General features: G+C 43.7%; 1 protein-coding gene across 7 annotated transcripts; it reads left to right on the forward strand.

Annotated features, from left to right (window-relative positions):
* The first annotated feature begins 1624 nt into the window (after nucleotides 1–1624).
* Nucleotides 1625–27546, forward strand: LOC125885951 (calmodulin-regulated spectrin-associated protein 3-like). 7 transcript variants are annotated; one of them, XM_049571820.1, is made up of 20 exons: nucleotides 1625–1968; nucleotides 2091–2354; nucleotides 9426–9703; nucleotides 9903–10043; nucleotides 15105–15191; nucleotides 15357–15392; nucleotides 15930–15977; nucleotides 17056–17194; nucleotides 17466–17605; nucleotides 18697–18790; nucleotides 18887–18938; nucleotides 19233–19294; nucleotides 19380–19410; nucleotides 19585–22021; nucleotides 22119–22240; nucleotides 22347–22633; nucleotides 22719–22818; nucleotides 23405–23517; nucleotides 23629–23747; nucleotides 25546–27546. In XM_049571820.1, the coding sequence occupies exons 2-20, from the start codon at nucleotides 2219–2221 to the stop codon at nucleotides 25873–25875; spliced, it is 4752 nt and encodes a 1583-aa protein (XP_049427777.1). In that variant the 5' UTR covers nucleotides 1625–1968; nucleotides 2091–2218; the 3' UTR covers nucleotides 25876–27546. The 7 variants fall into 7 exon arrangements, with proteins under 7 accessions (XP_049427777.1, XP_049427776.1, XP_049427771.1 ...); XM_049571819.1 differs by having other exon boundaries at nucleotides 2109–2354; XM_049571814.1 differs by lacking the exon at nucleotides 1625–1968 and having other exon boundaries at nucleotides 2044–2354.
* Nucleotides 27547–27830: the final 284 nt, after the last annotated feature.

Consider the following 27830-nt stretch of genomic DNA (forward strand, 5'->3'; position numbering starts at 1 on the left):
ATTTGACTACCTGGGAATGAGTCTCAATAATCAGCTGTCTTTCTCAAGAATTAATTACATAATTCGCCTTTAAACTAGGGTGGCATGGTGGAGCAGTGGTTGGCATTGTCACCTCACAGCAAGAGGGTTCCTGGTTTGAACCTGGGGTGCAGGAGCCCTTCTGTGCAGAGTTTGCATGTTCTCCACATGTCAGCGTGGGTTTTCTCCAGGTACTCCAGCTTCCTCCCACAGTCCAAAGACATGCAGGTTAACCGGTGACTCTAGATTGTGAATGTGAGCGTGAATGGTTGTCTTTCTCTATGTGTCAGCCCTGTGATAGTCTGGCAACCTCTCCAGGGTGTGTCCTGCCTCTCGGCTAATCACAGCTGGGATAGGCTCCAGCCTCCTGCGACCCTCAACAGGATAAGCAGAAATGGAAAATGAATGAATGAATGAATGTTTAAACCCTAGACTGAAAACATAATGGACATAGCTACTGTGACATCACCAATTGGTTTGTAGACTACCATTTTGAAACCTTGAGTTCAGCATTTCGGTCGTTGCCACCTTGGTTTTTTTGGAGCCAGAAGTGACCATATTTGGGCAAGAGGCTGGCGCTGTTAAGGGGGGAGGGGTGGATCATCTAACTGAGAAGCCAAGGACACTATGAGCAGAAAACCTGTCACTCAGATCAGCCCTTATTATGAGTAACTTTAAGCCTTAATAAAATGTAAATGGATGAGTTATATAAAAATTGTCATAAAGGGGGAAATACGCTAGAGACCAAAACAGTTTTTGCACCAGGCTGTAAACATGTTAATTTCTGCTGAAAGGTTCTTTTTATATTTTATTTACAAATTTTCCATGTAACAAAATGTACATGGATGAATACACACACAAACATGACTCCAAGTCCCCTCCCTAAAAGTAAAATAAAAACAACACAAAGTAAGAGGCAATATAAATAATCCTGGCTTAATCAGAGGGCTAATGGTGTATCAGTGCGATGTCCTTTTTATAACAAATCTGACAGAGGTGTTGGTAAGGTCTCAGTAGGCTATACATCAAGTAGGGCTGCCAAATCTTAAAGGTGTTGTATTTGTTTCATACTATATGTGATCTTTTCAAGTGGAATGCAGCTGTTCATTTCCAAAAACCACCTGGCCATGAGAAGGTGGGAATCAGACTTCCATGTCACTGCTATGCATTTCCTGGTAATGCTCAAAGCTATTTCCATAAACCTCTTTTGGAAGTTCTGTAAATACGGTAAGCACAAATGGTTGTAAAGTTCCCTCGTAGGCAAATTTGTGGGTCCAATGGAAAAGCAAATGATACAAGTTTTTTTTAATAAGAGTGTCAATGGGAGTGACTGGCATCACTGTCATTTTTGTCATTTTGGTGTTGGCTTCATTTTTCAGCCCCAGAGGTTGCTGCTTGACAGAAAACCATATGCATTAAAAGAGGAGCCACCATTTTGGATGTAGTTTATGGTAAACTATACTGTGAGCCTTCATGAACTCACTACAAGTTTACATACTTCAATAACTTCCTATGATACCACAAGGGGATTTTACTCATCCAGTTCTAGGAACACCTTGTGGTGCATCAAATGCACAGAAATGAACCAGAATTTGGTTTCTGTTTCATTATTGTCATTTTCTTCGCTTTGCAATACAAATGCAACATTTCTACTGGTTAACTGGAAGGCTGGGGTTAAAGTCTGTGCCTTGCTTAATGGCACCTCCATGTGGAAGAAGGGGACACTGTCACTGACACGTACACTGTGATTCCTGTGGAAGTAGACATCTTCAGTCTGCGCTCTCGGGCAAAAACTGCGATGCTGTTTTTCTCCGGAGCATCTGTTAGGAATATTACTGCTGCTCGCATGTGCTGACAATATGAAACCTTTGAGTTATCTCTGTGACATCTCCACTGGCCAAGTTGTGACGTTCACGGGGGCGTGGAGCCGCGTCGATATCTCATTGTGAGGTATGTTATTCTACATATATCTGACTTATAATTCATGTATGTGATAACATTGGGCCTCATGTTTCTATTTTCAGCCGCTCTGCTTAACTTTAAGTCGCCTTGTTGTCATTCTCATGTTTCAGTGTGTGTCTGCATCACAGGGTCCTCCCCCCTCTCTCCTCCTCCTCCTCCTCCATCCCTCCTCCTCACATTTTCCCGGTGCGGTCCTCGTCCTGCTGCCTCCGTGTGCTCCGTGCGGCGCAGCGCGGCCATGGTGGACTCTCCCAGCGCGATGAAGAAGACCTTCTCGGTGCCGGAGATCAAACCGCTGGACAAGTACGACTTCAGCCGGGCGAAGATCTGCGCCAGCGTCCGGTGGCTGCTGTCGAAATCGTACGGCTCTGCAGGTACAGGCTCCCGTCTTTCACTGCTCTCATCACTGAGGCGCTGCTTGGGTGGGGCGCTTAATAATTTATCCAGCTATATATGGAGCCGGAGTCAGACTTGGCGTTTTATTTCGAGGGGAACCTCCAGCATCCATCTGCCCAGCATCCATCCTCATCATCCACCGCTGCACTGGTGATCAGCCTAGTTAACCTGCGCGTCCCTCCCTCCCTCCCGGGCTGTGCAGATTTAGCTCCGCATGTAGGTTACCAGATTACTGAAGCATTTTTTTAGCCAATTATTGACGTGAATATGAGGCTTGTCAGGAGGAATCTCCTCAGTGGTGCGTGATGCATGAAGGTACTGGAGGCTGGCATCGCTGCAGTGCAACAAAGCCTTTTGTCAGGCTCCATCAGGCCCGTGGAGGGGTTCACCATCCTCAGAGTAACCTGCAGAGATAAACATAGAGAGAACCATAAAGCCTATAGCACTATAACTGAATAAATCGACTGGGAAAAGATGCATAGATATGTGTTGGCTGGCTGCAAATGGGTCAGGCCTGCATAATATTTGTGTCAGTGTTACGCACGCACGCTGTGCTATAGCGCGTGGCAGTATAGTGAAGGTGACATAGTGTGTTTCAAGACAATGGAGTGGTTTTGATTAAAGCTGCTGCACATGTGTCCACAAATGCATGCATTTAAAAATAAGTGCTATTCATATATCCCTTGGGAAATATGCTAGAAATGGAAAAGCATATTTGTACCTCATGTTTATTATGAGTGGCCCAAAAATACAGTGGGTGCACCAGTGTAACACCTGCAGGGACCACTGTAAGCCAATGTACTACCACTGAGACAAGGCTTGTAGTGTTCAAGTTTTGTTGCATTGGATGACATCATACTGTAGGGGGCTCCTTTTAATGGGTGCAATTGATTACTTTCAGCTATAACTATCCGTAACATATCAAAAATATGTAAATAGAAATTGATAAATTAGAAAAAGCACATAATTATTTCCAAGAGCACAAAGTTAAGTCTTCGAATTGATATTTTTTGTTGGATCAACGCTCAAAAATCCAAAGATATATTAATTTGCACTGATGTTTAACAGAGAATATCTGGCAGCTGTGTTTAATAACTAACATTAATAATCAAAATTCAGTCATCTTATTGTTCCAGTGCTGATTCTGTTATTTCACACCAGCTTCAGTGCGAATGACACACTCCAGTCAACGCACCCTGTACGTGGGTTCAGCCTCTGCTGACTAACACTGTGATGTCACACTGTAGGCTCATACTGCAACAGTAAAGTTGCACAGTTTCTCTTTATGTAATGATCCATGTTTTTGTTTCAGTGCTGCAGTAATGGCTTCGGACAGAATTTCATGTTACATTTGTGTCCGGTCAGTCAGTGAGACAGGAGGAGAGATGAGCTGAAACCTCTCAGCAGGGGAGGCTATTGTTGTCTGTCAACTGGAAAATGCCCACCGGGTGCCTCATAGAATTTTAATGGAAGCCCTTAAGAAAATAGCGCTAATAAAGGCACACGTGGGATTCAAACACAATCCGGATTCAGCTGAGATTCATTCTACCTGATGCTGACAGAGGATGACTGCTCTAAAACAGTTGTCAGGGACATTTCCTCCATGTTTTGTTGGTATTTTTTGTACCAGGCTGTGAATGTTTATCTCTGCTGTAGATTTGGGCATTTGATATGAGTGTCTGTAGGGACTGACTGGCCTCAAGTAGCCATGCAGAGAATTGCAATTTTTGAGAACATGTTAGATTTTTCGAAGTCATTTATTAATTAACATAAAGAGAATGAATGATCTCTGTGTCTTTTTTTGGTCTAGACAAATAGGCATTTAGACACCATGAGATAAAACATACAAGATGCTGATCTTCTTTACTATATATGAGAGTCAACTCAATATCTGAGCTTTTACAGATGGTCTGATAAAACAAGGAATCGGAGGACTTCAACTTGGCCTCTGGAACATTCTAACGAGCATGTTTAAAGGAGTCTTCCACTGCTGAAAAACTAGGTAGTGTATGCAGTAGAAAGACACAGATACTTTAGAATTTGGTGCTGCATGAGCAGAGAAACCAGAGGATAACAGCTGCGGCATTCACTCTTGCTCAAAAGGTAGAACACCTACAACTACCAGAATGCACTGCTCCACACCAGACCAGTAAACGCCCCTGCTAGTGAGTGACTCAATGCAAGTTGGGCTGTTTTTCTTGAGGAAACAATGTGGCAGATGACTAACAACAAACTATCTTGAATTACAGTTAAAGGCGCCGTATGTAAGAATGTGACCAAAACGGTTACTGCACTCAAATTCAAAATACTGCTATGAGTCGTGTCCGCCCGACACTGGCTTCTCTGCCGCTAACGCTGCTGCCGGGATAGAGCGGAGGAGGACACTGCTAATGCTGCTTGCCGTGCTGCTAACGTTTGTTTCTCAAAAAAATCAGTCGGGTCGATGACCCACCTGCACATGGGCTACAATGTATGATCGAAAATGAATAACAGTTGAAAGTATTCGAAATGTCCATCCCCGTTTAGCTATGATGCTAGTTAGCCAACTTTGGCTAAAGCTTACCTGTCGAGGAGAAAAGTAGCCACTTCGACATCCGATTTCAAATTCTTCTCCGATTTCAACTGTCTCCACTGTTCAAAAGCATCTTCTATATAGACCCTCGCTTTGCCCCGAGTTTTGTCTTGGCGTTTTTGTGAATCATAACGAGGTTGTTTGGGTTTAGTCGCACCGTCAGCCATTGTAGCTCAGTCGTAACTGTAACTGATGCTGAGACTCTACTGACTGTGTGACTGGTAGACGGGGGTGGGTGGCGCAACAGGCCAAAACACAAGTTCAAAACATAAACATGACTTTCAGACCATAAAAAAAAAAATGTTTAAATGCGAATATTCCGGCTGTACTATTGTTGTCGGTGAGATCAGTATGTTATAAGAACATTATTCCTTAGTCTCTGTGACATATTAGGATGATTTTACGACTACTTGCTTTAGATTTCTTACATATAGCTCCTTTAACAGTAACTTAAAATGTGTTTCTGAAAACATTTTAGGAGAGAAATAGGCAACGCAGTAACAGAATCTTGGCTCATGTTTGATCAGTAGCCTACTACTTAGTTTTACTGTTTGACCTAAGTGTTTTTCAGCCGCCATTTTTATAATACAGGACACAGTATGGCACCCACTTTCATTTTACAGCCAAACAGTGCACTAAAATGTGTTTCAGGTGCTTTCCCCTCTCAATTTGCGTCTATACACTCTGTCCATGGTGGCGGACGTACGAAAATGTGCTCTGTGGTTTGAGCTACAGCCTAGAGCCGGTGAGAATCCACTGGATGAAGTGAAATCCATAGGATTAGAGCCCAGAGATGAGCAGGTTGATCTGAGCGCTGATAACATGGAGGGAAGTTTACCACAGTTCATTCACACATACTGTCCACGTTGTTATTATGATACAAAGCTGGTTGAAAATCAGCAGCCCCTCATGCGTTTGTATACGTGTGATGACACTGGAGGGGAGATTTGAATGAATTATCTTGTCAGTAACTTATATATTTTTGGTGATGTCTGTCTGATCATACCCAAACAATCCATACAATGTTAGTGATGTGCAGTGTTCGCTGCCTGTTTCTGTTTTTCCTCTGATTGAATCAAGTTAAATGGGTTAGCTGGTTCCTACTCTGCAGTCCAGTCTCATCGCCTCTGCTGTGATCAGGACAGAATGGCTACTTTCCATTTCCACCATTCCCATGGTGACGGCAGTCCTATTTCCTCCCAGTGCTGCAGAGTGTGAAAGGCGGAGGGTTTAACCCCAAACAGTGTGTGTCACACTGCAGTGGAGTGTGCACTTTAACTGTTGTTTATGTAGTGACACACATAGAGGCTCCTATTCAAATTCACTGTGGCTATGCAGTAATTTCTCTCCTCCTCCGGATGGGAAGAAGGAGTTGCAGTTACATAAAGGTTACAGAGGGAAAGAGGAGCAGTTGTAGCCTCATTACGAGTCATAGTTAGATGTAAGGACAGATGAAGGAGAAGAGAGGAATTGGGAAAGGCTTTGAGGGAAGGAGGATTGACTGTTGTAGTAAATGGAAGCGATGTAGACTCTGATATTCCTCTAAGGAGTCCGCTCCAATCTTCAGGATTATCCCGACTCCCTGTACAGCCTTCCAGAGATGGAATATGGGTCAGCCAGGGAAGTGTGTGTTTTTGTATCCACAGTGTGTATGTGTCTATGAAATGACCCACTCATACTGGTTTGAGCTTCTGGCTGTGCAAACCATAGATCACTTGGCATGCACACACACACACATACTTGTCTGGGGGACCTAGCTGAGCTGTTCATGCAGATGATGACATTATCTTGTCCTGCAGGCTCCCTGCAGTCAGACGCTGTCATTTACCGTCATCGCATCTCCATAGTGGGAAAACTTCTTTGCTTTTATCCAGTAGTTATTTGGTTTTCTCTTCCAGAACTGATAATATAGTGGAGCCGCAGTCTCCTGGCAGCCGCCTGTGTGACCATTGTAAGGCTTTCCACAGGGGACAATGAGTGGACAAAGCAATTAGAGTAGAACAAAGCAGGGAAGCTGACTCATTTTTCCCCATCTCTTATATCTGCAGGAAGGCAAAAAATATCTTACTTCTGCACCATAAACTTTATGGTTTTGTTTCTCCTCACATGCAGCGCAGAGAACATCCTTTTGTAGATGAATGGGTCCCTCTACTCTCTTGATAATTATCTCCGCTTGTAGAGTGGACTCTTTCAACTTCCGCCACCCACTAAAATATTAATTCTGAGCTCCTTTGAGTTCATAAGCACGGTTGTTGCTTTCCTTCTGTCAGCTCTGTGAGGCTGCACAGAAGTACTTTGAGCTGAAATGTTAACTGCTGTTGATGATGTAACGTTTGTCATGTTCGCCATCTTAGCTCAGCGTCTTACTGTGCAAACACTTGCTTCTTAGCACCAAACACAACGTACGGGTGATGGTAATGTCTAAGTTTTGCAGATGTTTGATAAACTGTTGGACAGACTGACATTTTGACCAGATGATGACACTAGGTGAAAAGTCAGAGGATCACCATAGCCATTAGGATTCATCCTCTGGGAACCATAAATGTTTGTACTAATTTTATGCAAACGCAAATCCATTGGGAAGATGTCGAAAGATTTCAGCTTCAAAACTTTGAGCTGCAGATAGCGAAAGAGTAAAAGCCAGAGGATCACAGGAGTTAACGCATCCAAAAGTTGTCATGGTTTCACTTACATCCAAAAATGGCAACTTTCTGATGGCACTAGAGGAAAGGTCAGGGGATCACCAAAGTTATTAGGATTCATCCTCTGGGAACCATAAATGTCCTTTTTTTGTGTGGGCACCCATCAGCAGGGTAGTGCTGGGCGATAGAACGACCATGTAACATATAAGGAATATTTTCAAGCAAGGCATAAATTTAGACAACACGGTTTACATCGATATAAGGTCAAGTTGTGTTACATAACGCGTACCAGTATGCATCTCTCTTCTCTTACACTCTCCACACAGCTCCGCCCCACTCACTCACTCACTCACTCACTCACTCACTCACTCACTCACAAGTTCTCCAGCAACACTCAGAGACACACAGAGCTGCTCCTCTGTTTAATCTGTTTGTTAATTAGTCTACAGTGGGACATCTGTCTTTATGCTGCACATAAATCAGTCTGTGAGAAGAATGAAATTACTGCAGCACAGGTGCAATCCAGTGCTGTGCTGCTAGTCTGTGTGTGAGGTGGATCACAGTGCATCGCCATTCTTCTTGGCAGTTGTAGTCTAATGTGTGACATTGAAACAACGCCTGTTTAAAAAAAAGCAGCGACAACACAGACGTTTCATATACAAGACGTATATAACGCGGACAAAGTGTCTCTCGCTTCCCTCCCTCAGCCTCTCTGTTGATGTTCCGTGCATAAATAAGATAAATAGCCTAAATAAATAAAAAGATTTAAATCATTTTCCAGCACTAGATTCATTTAAAAGGCCAACAGATGGAAAATGACTTCATAACCTCTGTAGCTCCACTGCTATGTGCAAACATGTTAATGTAGAGCCCTGCTTTTTATTTTATATGATTTTTCATGTACATGTTGTGCAGCTGTATATTTTCAAATGGGAATAAAATCCCTGTCTTTGTATTTTACTGCTTTTATGAAAGTGCTTGTGACATCTCAAATGTGGCTTTGACTTGCAACTGAAAACATGTCGCCCATTTCGTAGAAAATACCAAGATATATATCTTGTATCGCCTGTAAATACCAAAATATGAATTTTTGTCCATATCGCCCCGCCCCACAAGACAGTCTTAAAATATTTCAGAAAATAAGCAGAAACTTTCATCTGTAGATGGTGCAAGAGCAAAAGTCAGAGGATCACAAAGGTGTTAATCCTCTGTGCTGAAAGAAGGGTGAATGACTCACAACACTGCAGGACTCTTTGCAGAAAAAAAATGTAATTTATCGCACCGTGACGTACGTTTTGAGCTGTGTGCTCTTCGTCAGACGTGACCTGTGCACCAGGTATATTTCTCTTATGTTTTTTTTTTTTTTTTAAGATATTTTTTAGGGCATTTTTTGCCTTTAATTGACAGGATAGTATAGTGTGAAGGGGGAGAGAGAGAGGGAGTGACATGCAGCAAAGGGCCACAGGCTGGAGTCGAACCCGGGCCGCTGCGGCAACAGCCTTGTACATGGGGCGCCTGCTCTACCACTAAGCCAATGACGTCCCTTCTCTTATGTTTTATGACAATCCATCCAAATGTTGTTGTGGTTTCACTGAAATTAGAAATTGAAAAGTCAACCTGCTGGTGGTGCTAGAGTAAAGGTCAGGGGATCAGCAAGGTCAGTAAGATTAATCCTCAGGGGAATATGAATGTCAGTGCAATTTTCATGGCAATCTATGTAATAGTTGTTTAGATAGTCTGGACTAAAGTGGTGGACTCACCGACAAACCGACATTTCCATCTGTAGAGTCATGTGGCTACAAAGCTCAATGAGACTCTCCTCTCTCCTTTTTTAGAAAATGTCCCTGTGGAGTTGCGGGAGCCGCTGTACAAGGACCAGTATGACCAAGAGCACCTCAAGCCAGCCGTCTCCAAGCTGCTACTCTCCCCGGAGATCTACTGCAGAGCCCAGGCCCTGCTGGCACAGGCGCAGGGGGTCTCTCAGCCAGCGTCACAGGGGTCCCCGGCGGACAACTCGGCCCTGCTTCAGTTCCTCATTAAGAAAGGTTTCGCTCCAAAGGTCCAGGATGCAGACGTCACAGAGGAGGACCTCAGCTCCACCCCTATCAAGACGGTGGGTGTATTGGCGTGATGTGTTTGTGTGTAGCTGTTTGAGTGTATCAAGGTGTGTGTGGTCCTTTGTTGTATGTTTATCTCTAAAGTATAACATACTATGAATATTAAAGTACTGATTTTATTGGTTAAATGTGCCATTGTATGTCCAGAGACAGTCCGGTCAGGTGGTTAAATTGTCCCTCTTGTGATTGGTGCAGAAAGCCCACCTCGCCCTGATTGATGCTCTGATGACGCTGGTTGCTAAAGACACAGTGGGCAGGGTGAAGATGGCGGCGGAGGCGGAGCAGATGGGTGTTGGGGCTCCGTGGGAGAACGCTCTACTCTTCTGGGTCAACAGGGTGAGACCACAAATTCGGTTAAATATTTAATTAGAGGACAGGTCACTGTTTTTCACTTGAGACCTATTTAAGATGTGGTTTACCATCACTGGCAGCGTCAGCAGTGAGAACCACTCTGCTGCAGCTTCTCTTTTGGATTGTTTGAGCCTTCAAAAAACTGTAAGGAATCTCTTTTTAGGAAGCTGAAGTTCTCAAAACAATCTAGAGATGTATTTAAATTCTACAAAAACATGATTTCTGTCTGACTTTATTATGAAAAGCTTTCAGTTTCTGGTGTGGATGTAGCCCAGAGAAATAGTCAATAAAACCTGATAGCAACCGATGTTTGTTTGTTACCCCCTTTTCATCACCAGACCACCACTGGTACAGGTGTCTGTCTGTCTTTTAAGCTTTTTGAGAAGTAGATATTTTTCTTTCTAAGCAATTTCCTCATTGGACCATTAAAAAAAAGCCAAATGAAAAACTGCAGCAGTATCTTGAGTTTCCGAAAAACTGTTGGTATATGCATATTGGCATATGTTCTCGGGTTGTCTGTCTGTCCTGTTCTCATGAGTGCAATATCTTAAAACCAGACTTGAGGGAGTTTCTTCAACTTTGGCACAAACATCCACCTGGACTCGACAATGAACTGTTTTGATTTTGGTGGTCAAATGTCAAGGTCACTGTGACCTTATCTGTCTCAGATAAGGTCACAGTTGGTCTTGAAGTAAAGGGTCAGCACGAGAATACTTGTGGGGGCGTGTCACTTTCAAAATGTCCTCTCATTGTTATCCATTGCTGTCACCTACCTGTGCTCAGTTTTTAATAAGATTGGGTGACACCCTCCACCAAGTGTATAAATATTTTTTGCTTGACACCTGTACATCCAGGGTCAAATCTGGTCAGTGTTTTAATGTAAGCAGCCATGGTTTTTGAATAAAGGCTTTTTAGCTTAATTTAAATGCATCTGTCCCTGCTACATGCTTGAGTGCCTGAAGTTAATTTTTTCTTCCCATAAACAAATTAGAATTTGGTAGTCAAAGGTCGATGGTCAAGGTCACTGTGACGTCACAAAACATGCTTTGGGCATAACTCAAGAATTATACGGTAAGCAGGACACAATTTCACACAAATGTCTAATAGGATGACATGATGAGATTTTATATCCAGAGGGTCAAAGGTCAACTTCACTGTGACATCATGATGTTCTGCAGAAACTCTTTTCTGGCCTTTATTTAACGTCATAACTCAGGAACAGAAGGGGAGACATTTGTTCACGTACTGAATTGGTGACACTAATCTTGGGTGTCCATCTTAAAACTGTGCCGAGTGTATAGATCATCTGTGCTGCCGGGATGAAGAGATGTGTGTGAAGCATCCATGTTTTAGAATATGTAGCTTCTTGGCAGCAGCATCCATATTTGAAGCATTGTCAGCTGTCACGCCTACGTACGAGTCTAGACAGACATGGATGTAAATTGCAACTGCAACTTGACTGGTTTGCGGAGGCGTACAGCTATGAGGAGGTAATAGTAGTTTTTATTTCGTTTACACAGGATGTACTTGCCTGTGTGTCATTATTTGACTCTGACAATGACGGTGTTTTAAGTTGAAGTGCTTTGGTTTTTATATATCATGTCATTTCAGTAAAGGCTGCATAAGGTTTTTGGACTTTATGTTTATGTTTATTTCGGTCATTCAACAAAAAGTACAACGTAGCACAACGTAGTATCTCTTATAATTTTAACCGAAAAAGGTGTAGGCTGAAGCTATAAGCTTATGACGCCTACCCTTCTCACCTAGATACAACTAGCTGAAAAAATATCTTTTGTGCTGATTCACAAAAGATATTTTTATCAAAGTAGAGCGCCTTAAAGGGTAATTTCTGTATTTTTCAATCTGAACCCTATGAACCAATGTTTTTGTGACTAAGGGTGCTTTCACACCTGCCCTGTTTGGTTCAGTTCAGTCGAACTTGAGTTTGTTTGCCCCCTTAGCGCGGTTCATTTGGGCAGGTGTGAACACAGCAATTGCACTCGGGTGCACACCAAAACAACCGGACCGAGACCCTCTTGAAGAGGTGTGTGGTGAGAGTGTGTTCTGACCTCGATCTGAACCAACGGCAGTCACATGACACATGAGCATGTTACAGTCCTGGAGGATTATTAATGTGCACCTCCTCCTGTACTGCCTTAATATGCACATTCAGCACATCCAATACATCAAAACATTGTTTTCTAGTTGGAGCTGCACCTCGTTTTCAAACTGTATGTGAACAATGCAATGCAAGTGTCCCCTCTGAGGACAATAAAGTCTAAGTCAACATCATTCTCGGAACCCATCGGCTGTATCGGCGTCTGACTTCCAGCAGACGGCGATACAGCCTCTGGGGGCAGGCCCCTGATTTTTTGGCATTCCGGTTTGATTTGGGCGGAGGAGGCGAATTTCCGTTTCCGACTTCCATTTATATATTTAAGTAAATATGCTGAACCATTGCGATGGATTCAGAGTTTGCAGTGACGCCAATTATGTTCCGCCTTGTTAGTTCACTGCACGGACCATTTAACCTGGCAACAACTGCAGCCGGCTCAAACATGATTGGTCAATATCACGCGGACTACAAACAAACTACAACCAGAAACCAGGGCTCTTCTGCTCTTCTTCCGGAGGCAAGATCTCCGGGGTTTGCCTACAGACTCTACATTCACTGAATGTAGAGTCTGTATATAGAGACTAAGTCAATATAGTCTATGATGAGCAGCAATAAAATCAACCCACGTAGTTGTCCCTCCATTGTGACATTAGAAAGTGTCACATTTATCTTGGGTACTCTTCTTAAACAGAAACAGCCCTGAAATTGCTAGTGCCAAACTCGCCAGACTCCATTTAAATAAACAGTAATTTAGCAAATATAGAGCCAGCATATTTTACCATCTAACTGGGTGAATTAAGGGTTATTTCAACCAAACCAGAGTTGGTGATTGTTAAAACAGTGGAAAGACAAACCAAGATGATTTGTAAGTTTTATTTTGTTTCTGTCCACTTTGAATAAAGTGTGCTTTACAATGATGAAATTGCTGTTTATTTAAATGGAGTCTGGTGGGTTTGGCGAAAGCAACTTTGGGGCTGTTTCTGGTTAAATAAAAAGGACCTTACTCTCTAAACTCTGTAGGGATCTTTTCTCTAAGTTGTCAGACACTAAGAATAGTAATCTCAGTCTGCCAGTGGGAAAAACAAGCACTTTTAGTGGACGTAAATTGATGGTGTGCATCTGACCCGTTTCTCTACCAATACTGAACCAACTTTAAAAATGGTTGTCTCCATGAGTCACTTAGACACAGAATATGTGAAAATAGGGTTTAGGTTGAAAAATATCAAAGTTACCCTTTAATTATATACACTGAACAAAAATATAAACGCAACACTTTTGTTTTTGCTCCCATTTTTCATGAGCTGAACTCAAAGATCTAAAACTTTTTCTACATACACAAAAGACCATTTCTCACAACTATTGTTCACGAATCTGTCTAAATCTGTGTTTGTGAGCACTTCTCCTTTGCTGAGATAATCCATCCCACCTCACAGGTGTGGCATATCAAGATGCTGATTAGACAGCATGATTATTGCACAGGTGTGCCTTAGGCTGGCCACAATAAAAGGCCACTCTGAAATGTGCAGTTTTGCTTTACTGGGGGGGTCTGGGGGGGTCAGAAAACCAGTCATTATCTGGTGACCACCATTTGCCTCACGCAGCGCAACACATTCGCATAGAGTTGATCAGGTTGTTGATTGTGGCCTGTGGAATGTTGGTCCACTCCTCTTCAATGGCTGTGCAAAGTTGCTGGATATTGGCAGGAACTGGAACACGCTGTCGTATACGCCGATCCAGAGCATCCCAAACATGCTCAATGGGTGACATGTCCGGTGAGTATGCTGGCCATGCAAGAACTGGGATGTTGACAGCTTCCAGGAATTGTGTACAGATCCTTGCAACATGGGGCCGTGCATTACCATGCTGCAACATGAGGTGATGGTCGTGGATGAATGGCACAACAATGGGCCTCAGGATCTTGTCACGGTATCTCTGTGCATTCAAAATGCCATCAATAAAATGCACCTGTGTTCGTTGTCCGTAACATACGCCTGCCCATACCATAACCCCACCGCCACCATGGGCCACTCAATCCACAACGTTGACATCAGCAAACTGTTCACCCACACGACGCCACACACGCTGTCTGCCATCTGCCCTGAACAGTGAAAACCGGGATTCAGAACACCTCTCCAACGTGCCAGACGCCATCGAAATGTGAGCATTTGCCCACTCAAGTCGGTTACGACGACGAACTGCAGTCAGGTCGAGACCCTGATGAGGATGACGAGCATGCAGGTGAGCTTCCCTGAGATGGTTTCTGACAGTTTGTGCAGAAATTCTTTGGTTATGCAAATCGATTGTTGCAGCAGCTGTCCGGCTGGCTGGTCTAGGACGATCTTGGACGTGAACATGCTGGATGTGGAGGTCCTGGGCTGGTGTGGTTACACGTGGTCTGCGGTTGTGAGGCCGGTTGGATGTACTGCCAAATTGTCTGAAATGCCTTTGGAGATGGCTTATGGTAGAGAAATGAACATTCAATTCACGGGCAACAGCTCTGGTGGACATTCCTGCAGTCAGCATGCCAATTGCACGCTCCCTCAAAACTTGCGACATCAGTGGCATTGTGCTGTGTGATAAAACCTAACATTTTCAGAGTGGCCTTTTATTGTGGCCAGCCTAAGGCACACCTGTGCAATAATCATGCTGTCTAATCAGCATCTTGATATGCCACACCTGTGAGGTGGGATGGATTATTGCGGCAAAGGAGAAGTGCTCACTAACACAGATTTAGACAGATTTGTGAACAGTGTTTAAGGGATAATGGTCTTTTGTGTATATAGAAAATGTTTTAGATCTTTGAGTTCAGCTCATGAAAAATGGGAGCAAAAACAAAAGTGTTGCATTTATATTTTTGTTCAGTGTATTTAATATTTTGGTTTTTGTCTCTTGTGGACAACATAGTGAACTTATCCTTTAACTTCCTATAGCTGAACCAGAAGTTGAGAGAAGTCACGGAAGACGAAGACCCCACCAAGTCACAGACATGCTCAGACCTGCAGTCCGCTCAGGAAAATGTAATAAAAACAACCTCACACACACACATGCATGGTGTTTTGCTATGAAGCAGCTGTCTCTCATACTTTAGCTGTGTTGCTGAAGCTTCTAACATCGACCTTGCTCTGCTTCTTTGTTCTCTCCCTCCTGATTTTGTCTCTGTCGCACCTTGCTCTCTCTGGCAGTGTCAATCCAACCGTTGGTACTGGAAACTAGTCCCCGTAAGTGTACTCTTCTCCTGTCTATCTTCCTTTCTGAGTCCGTCCATCTGCTATGGCTGACATTATTGTGCCCGCCGGAGATGCCTCACATAACTCTTATCTGTCTCGTTATGAAAACTGCCTTAGTGTATGATGTCCTTTAAATATCTGCTGACCTTTTTTCAACTGACTGAGCAGAAATTTCCTGTAAATGCTTATTATGATTAACAGATGATGTTTTGGAGACTGGGGTGTTTATGACTTTGTTACATTCAGTCATCAGTTTCATCTCAGACTGCCCCAGAATATCAAGGCCGAGGGGGAGGAGATGGTGGAGAGGAGAGGGAAGTGACATTAGTCCCTCACTGATTAGTAAACAACCTCTGCGCCACCTTTATTTGTCCCCTTCCTCTCCTCCTCCTCCTCCTCCTCCCCCTCCTCCTGTCGCTCCTCTCTCCCTGAGCAGTGCCATGTGACTTTGTGGTGTGGCGGTTCCCATGATGACCGGCCCCCTTGTCATTTATGCTTGTTTCCCTCTCTCTGCCATCCCTCATCCAGCATGCTATCGCTTTTTGTTTGAAGGAGTCGGGGAATAAGCCGCCAGTGGTAACGTATAACACCTCGCTCTTTTTCTCACCCTCATCCTCCACGTCTCCCGTAGCAACGCACTCGACTGGACTGACAGACTTGACGAATCGCCACACCTCTTCCACGCTGTCGACCAATCAATGACTGACTGACTGACTGACTGACAGATTGCAAACTAATCACTATTCCAACCCCGAGGTTGGATGGATCAATAAAAACTCATTAGCTATTAGCAGTATTTATCCACATCTGTTCATGTTTTACTGCTTTTCTTTAAAGCGAGTGTTACAAAGCCATGTTATAGGAGGCATAATGAGACCGGGTGTTACCCCTTGCACCTGTGTCCTCCTCCAACAAGGCTGCGTAACATTCAGCAAGTTACAGCTGATGCACATGCAGCGTTTGTTTTGTGTTGGATTCTTTTGGGTGTATTTTTTAACTCTTGTTCAGTATAAGAGCTTTTCGCTTTGCTAAAATTCACTTTTTTCTAATCTGATTATGTATTTCTTACGTGATCAGAATTGATGGCTCACAGTGTCGTCAGTGCCTGTTCTGCTGCATGGACACCGGAGGACAAACAAACGTCCTCATTTTCACATATAATCACTGACATTTTTCTACCCATAGTTTACTTTACATTAATTTTTTCTTTTCTTTTCTTTTTGCAATGTAATTTTTAACCTATGCACTGCAACTTCTGGTTGGTGTGTGTGTGTGTGTGTGCAAATGTTTCTTAATAGAGGCATCACTGGTCTTGCGCTTTGTTTCTGTGGGTTTTCTTCCCTGCAATTTTCCTGGAGTTTGGCTGCCTTCATAGTTTGACTTGATGTTTTGTTTATCGTCTAAAAAGAAGGACATTCCTGGCTGATTGTACATTTCTTTTGTCACCGTTCTAAATCTCTTAAACATAATGTTGACTGTTATTTTCATATCTGTAATTTTCTCTATCTGCTTTACAATCCTTCCTCTCTTTCCCCTCACTTGCCCATTTGCTGTTTCTGTTTCCTACGTGTCTTTGCGCAACTCTTCCTCTTTTTACCCTCTTCTCCCTCCTCATCCTTCTCCTCCTCCTCCCTCCCTCTCTTTTCTTCCCTAGATTCGCTATAGGAAGGACAAAGTGCAGTCCAAGCTGACGCCTACTTTCCCTCTGGTCTCTGCGGTCAAAGATCTGTCTAATGGCTGCGCTATAGCTGCTGTGTTGCACTACTACTGCCCCAGCTTGCTGCCCCTAGAGGGTACACATATGCACACACACACATGCATGCCTACACTGTACACATTTGATGATTAAATATTTATTTTTAGATAATGTATGCTGTGAGAGACTTAAAAGCTTAAATGATGTAGAGCATTTCTCAGAACTTTTCTTATTATTGCATCAGTACAGTCACTTGTCAAAGCTTTCTTACATTTAAGTAGCATCTGTTAGTGTTTGCTACCTTCGACAGACATGTGCATACACACATTAGATAGTATGTTCATGAACTGTTTCTCTGCTCCTTCCAGATGTGTGTCTGAAGGACACCATGTCAGTGGCCGACAGTCTATACAACCTGCAGCTGATCAAAGAGTTTTGTGAGAGCAGTTTACAGAGCTGCTGTCCCCTTGCTGTGGAGGACCTGCTCTACGCTCCACCCGCCCTGCATGTAAGCATTAAGACCTCTCACATTTATACTGTAGATGCATCAGTGCAGTTAAAGTGATGGACGAGAGGGTATGGATGGAAAATAAGGCATGCACACGTGTTTAATGCAGTGCAAGCAGTATTTCAGCCTGGGTGTGTAAGTTACTCTTTAATGTTGCAGTAGGCAGTTTTCTGGAAAAGAATTTGAAAATACACCCTCCTCCTGCAGCCTCCCCCTCTCTGCCAGATGAGCCAAGCATATGCACATGCTTCATAAAGTAATCCAAGGTTTCCCATGCATCTATTTATTTAATCTTATTTTATTAGAGAGCTGCATGCAACACAATCACTCAGCCCCTCCCTCACTGTTTATCAAAAACAAAGACAAGAATTAGCTGGCTAGCACACCCCCTGGTTCCCCCACCCCATTTTCCGTCAGTGGCTGTTGCAACACGAATGCAACCAGCCCAAACCCCAAAACCGGGGGTCACAGTGGGCTGAGTCTGACCTGTGTGATGGCAGCAACTGAAAGTTTGCAGATCCTATGGAAGTCGCAACATTCTGCTGGCTGAAATAGCCACTAACTGAAGGTTTGTGCTTTAAAAGGCCCTTTGAGATGACATGACTGTCATTTCAGGCTCTAGCTCATGTCCGTTAAATAAACACTAACTTGAATTTGCCGCAGCTGTCGGACTTTGGTGGCTACAGATAGCAGATGGCTGAACTATTAGCAGCATTTTTTTCCAACTTTGAAAAGCTTTGCAAATACTGACACATATTTAAATACTCTCTTTGTGATAAGTCTAACTTCCTTTTTTTTTGGGGGGGGGGGGGGATTGCTTTGTAGTGTAGGCAGTTGTTGCCAATGTCGGACCTTACCTTACCTTACCTTATTGTGGGTTTTTTGCCAAAGGAAAACTGCCTATTCCAGCTTTGAGGTGTTGTATCCACTTCCATGCAGCATCCCCTTGTTCTTTGGGATGATATCTTTCTGCTATTTTTTGATCTGATACTATCTGTGAAATTAAGTCACCAAGATTTTTGCTTATTTCTCCCTTTATAATCTTTCCACATGTGAGTCACCGTGGTAACCTTATATGCTGTCTTCCTCAGCTGAACATTATGAGCTTCATAGCTGAGCTGCTGGAGTGGTTTGAGGTTAAGAAGCCTGATTTTGTCAAACCTATAGAACCCATCGACCTCACAGGTCTGTGTCTTGACCAGTTCTTTAATGAGAACATTTCTGTAACTTTGTTATAATGACCAATGGTGGTCAACCTCTGAAACTTGCTATGTCTTCCAGATGTATCAGGATTGCTAGACTGTACAAGTCCTGTCAGTGGGAACAGCAACAGGTACAAGCATCCACTCACACAAAGATGGTCAAGGGAGTAACATCAGGCATGACCTTACTCAGTCGGATTGTTGAATGTGTCCTAAACCAATGTAGACCTTAAGGTCTTTATTTATTGGACAAAAAAACAGATTAAAACTGAAATAAACCGAAGAAATATATCTAAATAGGACCTGGTTCAGGCTTAGAATCAAAGCTGTAACGCATGCTCACTGTTGTGTAATGTTACATTTTTCATTGGCTTTAATATAAGAGTTGTGAATGAACTGCACTTTGTTGTATTTTTCTGTTTCAGTGGTTCTCCTTCCTTCATCTTCAAACAGCCCTTTGTGCCCATCAGCTCCCCTGTATCACCAGGTAAGAAACAGAAAGAAATGCACAAAATGTTTTATCTAACCAAGATGGACTTATTGAGTTAATCTGCTTTTATCTGTCTTTCCAGAGCACAAAAGTTGGACAAAGAAGCAAATCAGGTAGTTGCACTTCGAGGCTTCATGTAATTTCTATAGTAGATGTTGTGCTGCACTCATATTTTATCTTACTTTTTAAATCTTCTTACTTTGGCTTCCGTGGTCTCTGCTTTACCATTCATGTTGGCTCAACCCATCCATTTGTCCATTCCTCCATCACCATCCACCTCTCTGCAGTCGTCCCCTGTCCGCAGTGACTTTCAGCATCCCATTTGGGCTGGACAGTGATGTTGACATTGTCATGGGAAACCCAATAGATTCTGTCTTTCGCTCCGTCAGCAATGACAGCCTCACCACCGGCATCCCCGCAATGACTTCACCGGTGACATCAGCAGGGATGAATTGTGTCCCGTACAGCCCTCCAGAGGAACTCAGCCACCTGGTCAGCGCTTCTGCTCCGTCGCAGCGCTCTTCGTGGGGGCCTTACGCACACACAACTCCACTGGGAGAGCTGCCGACCATCGAGGAGGCGCTACAGGTGGTTCATACCCCAGGCAGCAAAGATCGGAGGAAGGGAAGGACAGCAGAGAAAAGTGGAAGAGGAATGCTGGGAGGAAGGCAAGAGCCCAGGTTACGTCCAGAAGGAGCCCCTGCTGGTTTCTTCCTACACTCTCCTGAAGAGGATAATTCACAGCTCAGTAGCTCTGCTCCCTGTCGTTCTGGAGTCCTCCACCGGCCTGTTGGTGGAGAAGGGGGTGACAATGAAAGGCAAGGAAGGGGAGAGAGGAGGGAGAGATCAGGACGCACCTCTGATATGTCACGTGATGATGATTCTGTTCTACGAGATGGCAGCGTTGACTCCTCTGAAGCATCTGATGATACCCCTAGAAACGCCCCTGGTAATATTCGACCTGGTAATGGTCGCCAGGGAAACAACAGCACCAGCAACAGTCCACGCATGACAAGCTTTGCTGAGCGACGAGACTGCAGAAAAAGACACCCCGCTGCTCCTGGGGAGGAGTCAGCTTCTGCTCCAACCCCAACAACCCCAGGAACTCCACATACACCCTCCACCCCAGCGGGGGCACCTGGCCGCCAGGACAGCCCAGGTCCCAGAGGCCCTGAACCGAGCTCTGAGGCCTGGGAGTTGGGAGCTCGTCTGGAGGAAAAACGCAAAAGCATCGAAGCCCAAAAAAGACGTATTGAAGCCATCTTTGCCAAGCACAGACAGAGGCTTGGAAAAACTGCTTTCCTTCAACTGAAAAGAGAGCAAGGAGAGGGAGGAGGAGAGGGAGTGGAGGAGGACAATCTCACCCTGGAGGAGCGCCTCACTTGCATGGAGGAACAACTGAAACAGGAGGAGGAGAGGGAAGAGAAAGAAAAGGATGGAGAGAAGGAGAAAGAGAAGCCATCTGTCTCCAATCCTCCTCGGCTGGAGAAGCAGGTCACATTCTCTATTGACAGTAAAAAAGGGGAGGAGAAAGAAAAAGGAGGTGAAGCTGTTTTGGTGGAGTGCAATGAAGTGGTGCAGAAACTGAGTGAAGCTCTACAGTCACTACAAAGGGACATGCAGAAACTTACAGAACAACAACAGCAGCTCATGGGCAACCAAAGACCTAGAAATACACCCAAAGCTGCTCCAAAATCAACAATTAGAGGTACCACTAAAACACCACCCAAAACTCCTCCTCACACCCCAACAAAGACACCACCAAGAACCCCAACGAAGACTTCTACGAGGAGTGCCAGTAAAGCTTGGGTGATTCCTGGTCCCAGTACCCCCGCTGCCTCCTCCCCATCACGGCGTTCCCACCCTGTTTCCTCTTCTTCCTCCCCAAAGACTATCATCTCCTCCTCCTGCCCAGCTCCTCGCACTAAGATCCACTCCTCCTCCACTCCCCGTAGCCCCAAGCACCACCCACGGGCCCATCATCAGCCTCACCCAAGGCCTTCCGAACTCAAATTCCCCCCACTCAACCGTGTCTTGGCCCCAACCCAAAACGTGGACACCCTCCCCCACCTGCGGCGCGTGTCCCCCAGCAAGTGTCAGGTTCAGACCTCTTCTTCCTTCCGTATTGGTGGGCCTCGGACTCCTCAAGAGCTTCCTCAGCCTACCCAGCAACCACAGCCTGAGGAGAACACCTCGGACACAGGCTCCAGCGAGACACCAACTCAGTTCAGTCTGGAGCTTGAGCAGGAGGATGTGGAGGCTGTGGGAGGGCTGCCGCTCTTACCACAGCCCGGCCAAGACCGTCTGAGGGCTGGTGGTGGAAGCAGCTCTGGCGCTCCCTCTGAGTGCTCATTTGAGAGCGAGACTTTGTCCCTTTCTGCTGCATTCAGCGCAATAGGTGAAGGCGGGCGAGGTGGAGATGCAGACAAGCGCAACAGCCTGATTGAGGTCTCACTGTCATCTATTGGAGGGCCAGAGGGGGGCAGTGATGAACCGACTGATGAAGGGCAGGAGTTTTCCTCTGATTCTATGAGCGACCACACAGAATCTGCAGCGGAACCTGCTAGACAACTTGCTGCAGAGCCCCTAGACCCCATAGAGCAGCTGGATCTGGCCACAGGAGACGGCAGTTTGTCAGAACAGACAAAACAGACTGAAACTTTGGAACCATGTGAAGAGCAGAAAGAGCCCGGGACAAGAGGAGGAGTTGGATTTTTCTTTCAGGTAAGTGCTTGCAAAACAAAATGGAAGGGAAAATTTGGTGTGCATGCCCATAAAAATACTAATCCTATGTATCATAATTCTGTCTGCCATGTTTTAGGAGGAGGTACGTAGTGAGGAGGAGATGGCCCAGCGTAGAGCTTTGCTGTTGGAAAAACAGCAGAAGAGAACTGAGGAACTGAAGAAAAGGAGACAGTGGAATGAGCAAGAAAGAGAAAACAGGTAACACACAAACACATTTATAAATGCTGACAAAGTTCTCTGCATAGCTATATGTTTCTCAACTAAGTCAAAAATGTAAAAGTAACCTAAATCGTCTTGGTTTCAGATCAGGGCCGTCAGACAAAAGAGTGGCATCTCCCTCCAAAACACCTCCCGCAGGCATGACCTCACCTTCCCTCACACCTCCCGCTACACCAGCACGCCGGGGAGATTTCACGCGAGGGGAGTACACACGGCGCAATCAACTCAGGATCATGGAGGACTTGGACAAAGTGCTTCGGCAGAAAACAGCTACTCAAGGAAAATCTTCCGCTAAGAAAACCCGCTCTCGTCCACGCAGCATGACCAGGGAGGAAACGCAACTGTCTCTGAGTCCAGCCAAAGGAACAATAGGTAAAATGAAAGTGAGAAGTCATCCACAAACTAATGAGTGTTTGCAGATGATTTCAAAACAGTTTTAATATTTTTGTTTCTCCAGGCTCTAAGTTGACCAAAGTCTACTCCAACTCCTCCCTTAACCTGACAGCCATGGATCAGCCAGGAAAAGGATGTGGTGACTCCACTAAGAAACCCCACAGGTACTCTGCTGCATTTTGTATGCATCTTTAGTCTTATTTCTACAGGTTTTAGCCACAATATATGGATGTATTGAGAGATGGCAGTGCTGGTTGGTCAGTCCTTTAAGCCCTATCATTTCATCCAGAGTGAAATATCTTGCGAACAATTGGATGGATTGCCATGAAATTTGGTGCAGAAATTCAAGGTCCCCCAAGGATATGTCAAAATCTGATCCCGAGAATTTTCGTTAGCATAAACAACATGTCAAAATTTAACCTTAAGTTCATGACGGGGTACCTCTAAACGTAATGACCAAATTACTCTGAAATAATGCTAGCATGTTAAATGTTATCATATTACAATACCATCTTAAATGTTGATGCTTATAGATTTTACCAATGCTACATGCAAAACATAAGCACATTGCAAGTGTATACATGCTAACATGCTAATATTAGCTGAAGCTTGAGGTAAATGAAGATAGTGCTAATGTGCTAGCATTAGTAAAATAGCATCATGGATCATTACAAGTTAAACTTACTGCTTGTTCAGATACAGATATGACCTGATGGCCTGTTGGTTCATTGTTTGACATTTCTCCAACAGCCGCCCTGACTCACCTGCAGGATGTGTGACACCAAGCAAACTGGCAAATCAGAACGGAGATAAAGACTGGGAGACTGGTTCCAATGGAACCTCCCCTGCCCCAGAATACACAGGTACAGTACTGCACACTGTCTTTCAGTTCTTCAGTATTGATTGAGTAGACATTACCAAAATGCTTGTAATTGTTGTAGTGTTGACAAGTGTGTCTGTGTTTGTATTTGCAGGGCCAAAGCTCTTTAAAGAGCCAAGCTTCAAGTCCAACAAGTTCATCATTCACAACGCTCTCTCTCGCTGCTGCCTCGCTGGAAAGGTCAACGAGTCACAGAAAAACAAGATAGTTGAGGTAAATGATTCATTTGACTTTACTATGAGCCACTTTCCTGCCACACTGATAAAGTTTATGACATTAATCATTTAAATCTTGTTGTGAATGCTGCTTTAATTGGTACTTGCATTTTTAGGCACTAAACTAGGTTACTTGAATGCAACAGAGGAAGAAATACTCAGATCTTGTACTTCATTAAACAGTACCACAATGTAAATATAAGAGTTTTATTTAAAATCCTACTTTAAGTACAGTTACAGTTCACCCCCAAATCAAAGCTGAATATTTCCCCTCTGGCCTGTAGTGCTATTTATCAATCTAGATTGTTTTGGTGTGAGCTGCTGAGTGTTGGAGATATCTGCTGTAGAGATGTCTGCCTTCTCTACTACATAATGCAGCTAGCTGGCACTCAGCTGTGGTGCTCAAAGCGCCACAAAAACAGTAAATGCAACAGCAATGTCGTTTTCCAGATTTCATGACCCGGTTATTCAAGATAATCCACAGACTTTGTTATGAGCAGTGTCATAGACAGTTTCCTCTCTACTACACTGCACCCACCAACTGTATCATTGCACAGAGGGACTATGCAGCTGCTCATGGCTGACAGGCTTGTACTTGCAACAGTGCAAGATGCAAACATTAATGCCTTCCTCCTCAGCTGAGCTGTGATTTTAGCAGCTTAGTGAAGCTAGGTGAGCTAGCAGTAGACACACGCTTCCTACTGTGTGGTGATGCGGTTGGCAGGTGTAGTTCAGTAGGAAGAAAATAGATCCTCATGAAATTGGCCACAACAAGGTCTGTGGATTATTTTGAGTAGCCAGGTCATGATTTCTGGAAATAGACATTGCTGTTGAACTTTTCAAATGTATTTTTTTGGCGCTTTGAGCACCACAAGCTCAGTGCCATCTAGTCCCATTTTAATCATGAGAAGGCAGGCATCTCTACTGGTGATATCTCCAGCACTCTGCAACTCACACCAAAACAATCAAGACTGATAAATTGTGCTACAGGCAAGAGGAAAAATATGTATTTTTGATTTGGTGGTGAACTGTCCCTTTAAGTAAAAGTACAGAATTATAATCAAGCAAAATGTAGAAGTAAAAGTATTCGTTAATACAGAAGCATCAGCAGCATTTCATGGTTGTAGCCAGTCAAGGTGGGGCTAGTCTTAACCACTTAATATACTGTTAGCTAGTTTAGTTGTGTGGTGTTGAACCTAGGGGTCCAGCCCCTCAAAAAGTACACAAGATAAACCTGAGGGGCTGTGATATGATTAATAGGAGAGGAAAGAAGAAAAACGAAGCTCTGATACACACATTTGTTTTCTGTCTTGAGATTTTTTTTTACTGAATATTTGCTTTGGGGGGAAATATTAGAGAATTTTACCTCTTTGGACCTCCAACATTAATCAAAAATTTTAAAGGGGAAAGTGTCTTTTTTGGAACTGAAACGTGACAGACGGTTCTAACTTGACACTGCTGTTTTGCATTGGGTCACAAGCCATAAACACTGCGAACAACTACTTCAAGTCTCTCAACAAGGCAATGTGTTGTATGAACTTTGTACTTTATTATAAATGTGAAATCTCCGTCCAAAAAGTAGGCTAACTACAACTGTCAGATAAGTGTAGTGGGGTAAAATGTGTTATACTTCCCTTTTGAATTGTATTGGAGTATAAGTATAAAGTAGCTTTAAATGGAAATACAGTACTTGTGTATACTGCATGTAATTGGTCACTTTCCACCACTGCTTGCACATTTGAAAATCATACACTCACAATTTTTTTTGTCTTACTTCCAACGTCTTCCAACCTCAGGAGATGGAGAAGAGTCCCGCCAACCACTTCCTCATCCTCTTCCGTGATTCCAGCTGCCAGTTCAGGGGCGTCTACACCATGAACCCCGACTCCCAGGAGCTCGTACGATTGGCTGGCGTGGGCCCGCGGACAATTGGCTCCACCCAGGTGGAGTCCATCTATAAATACAGTTCAGACAGGAAGCAATTTAGTGCCATCCCTTCTAAAACCATGGGCATGAGTGTGGACGCCTTCACCATCCCCGGCCATCTTTGGCACGGAGGAGGCGCGGCAGGAGGAGGAGGAAGCAGGAGAGCAAGCATTACTAAGAAGGCTGTCAGTTCCAAGTGAGGAACACAACCCATCACAGTGACAGATCATTAAAGTAAACACTGTAATCACACTGTTATTATAGTGAAAGCTGTAGTCAGATATGAAACAGTTATTTATATGCATACAGATGAGTTTTTAGCCATGTGTGTGCATACATACACCTTACCTCTCTTGCCCATGGATTTACTAGAAATACAAAATGTTAAAAAAAACTTTTGTACTTCCCCTTAATGTGCATGGAAATGTTAGCGCCATTTTCTTTTCCTCGACAGAGAAGAGACACTCGTATCCAGAGTGTACAGAGAAAGGTTTTGTAAAATGTTCAGTTAATTGCACAAGGAAGAGGTACTTTTAAAAAGTCTCGTTACTTATACTTTCATTGTTTGAAGTACAAACTCAAAGATGACTTTTTTCTTTTAGAAGAATTATTAAGTTGTTTATTGAAAAACACTGACTTTAATAAGACACACAATTACGGTCTCTTCCCTCCCTGAAGTCCTCAAGTAGAACACCAGTTTTATACATGAAGCCAAACAACAGAGAAAATGCCTTCTAGTGTCAGAGTGACTGGCGGGACTTTTATTTTGTACGACTTTAAAGTTAAATTCTACCAACAACTGTCGGTAGGAGGAGAAAAGCACATTGGGTTTGCAAAATGAAAGATAGCCATAACTGTATGATGCAGAGAGCAGAGCTGAACTCAAAGATATGTAAACGTGTCAGTGGTTTTCACGGATGATTACGACAGCATCGATGGTTGTTTACTGTGTGTGGTATAAGCTTATTTCAAAATAATATCACAACTGTGGTGATGGAACTATGTTAATAATGGGTATACGTATGAGCATCAGATGCCAATTAAACAACACTGAGTTAATAGCATACTGAGGATGATATATGTCACGCCAAGCTTACATGTAGAAGTACCTGCATTGTTGCACTCTTGGTCAGGGATGGGTTTCGATAGCCGGTCCTATTTTTGGGTCTGGTTCCAAGTTGGTGAAATGCCTGCATTTGTTAAGCTTTGTGCCCACCGAATCCTTTATCAAATATTTCATCCGTGATTTCTCTCAGATAGCCTCTTTTGCCTCTTTTTGGCAACACAGGCATCTGCAAAGAAAGAAAGACAAATATAAAAGAAGACCGACTGACTGTACATGGTGATCTGCCTTAACTAAAACGTTGTGTGATTAATGCGGTAATGACAAGTAGCTTCAATATTTATCTGCCGGCTATTGCGTTTAAGTAAGAACTTGTGGTGTTTTTGGTATCTTGGGAAGGATGCCTGCACTGCTCATCAGCCTACTGGTGTTCCACTTCTGTGGCTTGTCAGATTCTGTGACTTGTGGCAAAGCAACAACAAATATGTGTTGGGTAACGTTAAGTGCATTGTGCATGTAGAGAATTTGGAGTTATAGATGATATTTGCCGAACGATAAAGTAGAACCAACCTCATTTCCACTGTGTTGTTTATACTTTAGCTTCTGTGACTTCTCTAGCTGCAGCACAGCCCCCACCTCCCTCCCTACATATCAAGATTCGATCACTGGATTCGGAACTGGTTTCAGTTTAATTAAAATGCTATCGAACCCCATCCCTACACTTTGAAGAGTGCAGACAATTAAATTGGTGTATTTCAAACCAGCATTCATGTATCAAATAACAAACTGGATTAAACTCCACTGATGAAACAGTTTCTCTCTTTCATTGTGTATTCCTTTTCTCTTTGTCCTCCTTGCTCCTTTTATTCTTCACTTTTTCTTTTGGGGTTGAGAAATGAAGCAAATGTGCAAGTGCCAACATTTGCAGTTTCTCCAATGGCCACTAGATGCTGGCTCCAACAGTGAGTCAATCCCCATCAACACCCATGTATATATATGTATATGTTTATCAGTCTGTGGTGGTTGTTTTATGCTGCAGTCTGCTGGGGAGGAAGCATCAGACACAAAGATGCAAGGTGGCTGGACAAACTA

Source organism: Epinephelus fuscoguttatus, linkage group LG3, assembly GCF_011397635.1.
Source record: "Epinephelus fuscoguttatus linkage group LG3, E.fuscoguttatus.final_Chr_v1".
Taxonomy (NCBI): domain Eukaryota; kingdom Metazoa; phylum Chordata; class Actinopteri; order Perciformes; family Serranidae; genus Epinephelus; species Epinephelus fuscoguttatus.

Bases quoted from the DNA above. Each gene is read 5' to 3' on its own strand.
- LOC125885951 (XM_049571820.1), top strand. From the start codon at position 2,219: ATGGTGGACTCTCCCAGCGCGATGAAGAAGACCTTCTCGGTGCCGGAG. The intron at 9,704-9,902 runs GTGGGTGTATTG...TGATTGGTGCAG, and splicing joins GCTCCACCCCTATCAAGACG to AAAGCCCACCTCGCCCTGAT. The intron at 10,044-15,104 runs GTGAGACCACAA...AACTTCCTATAG, and splicing joins TACTCTTCTGGGTCAACAGG to CTGAACCAGAAGTTGAGAGA.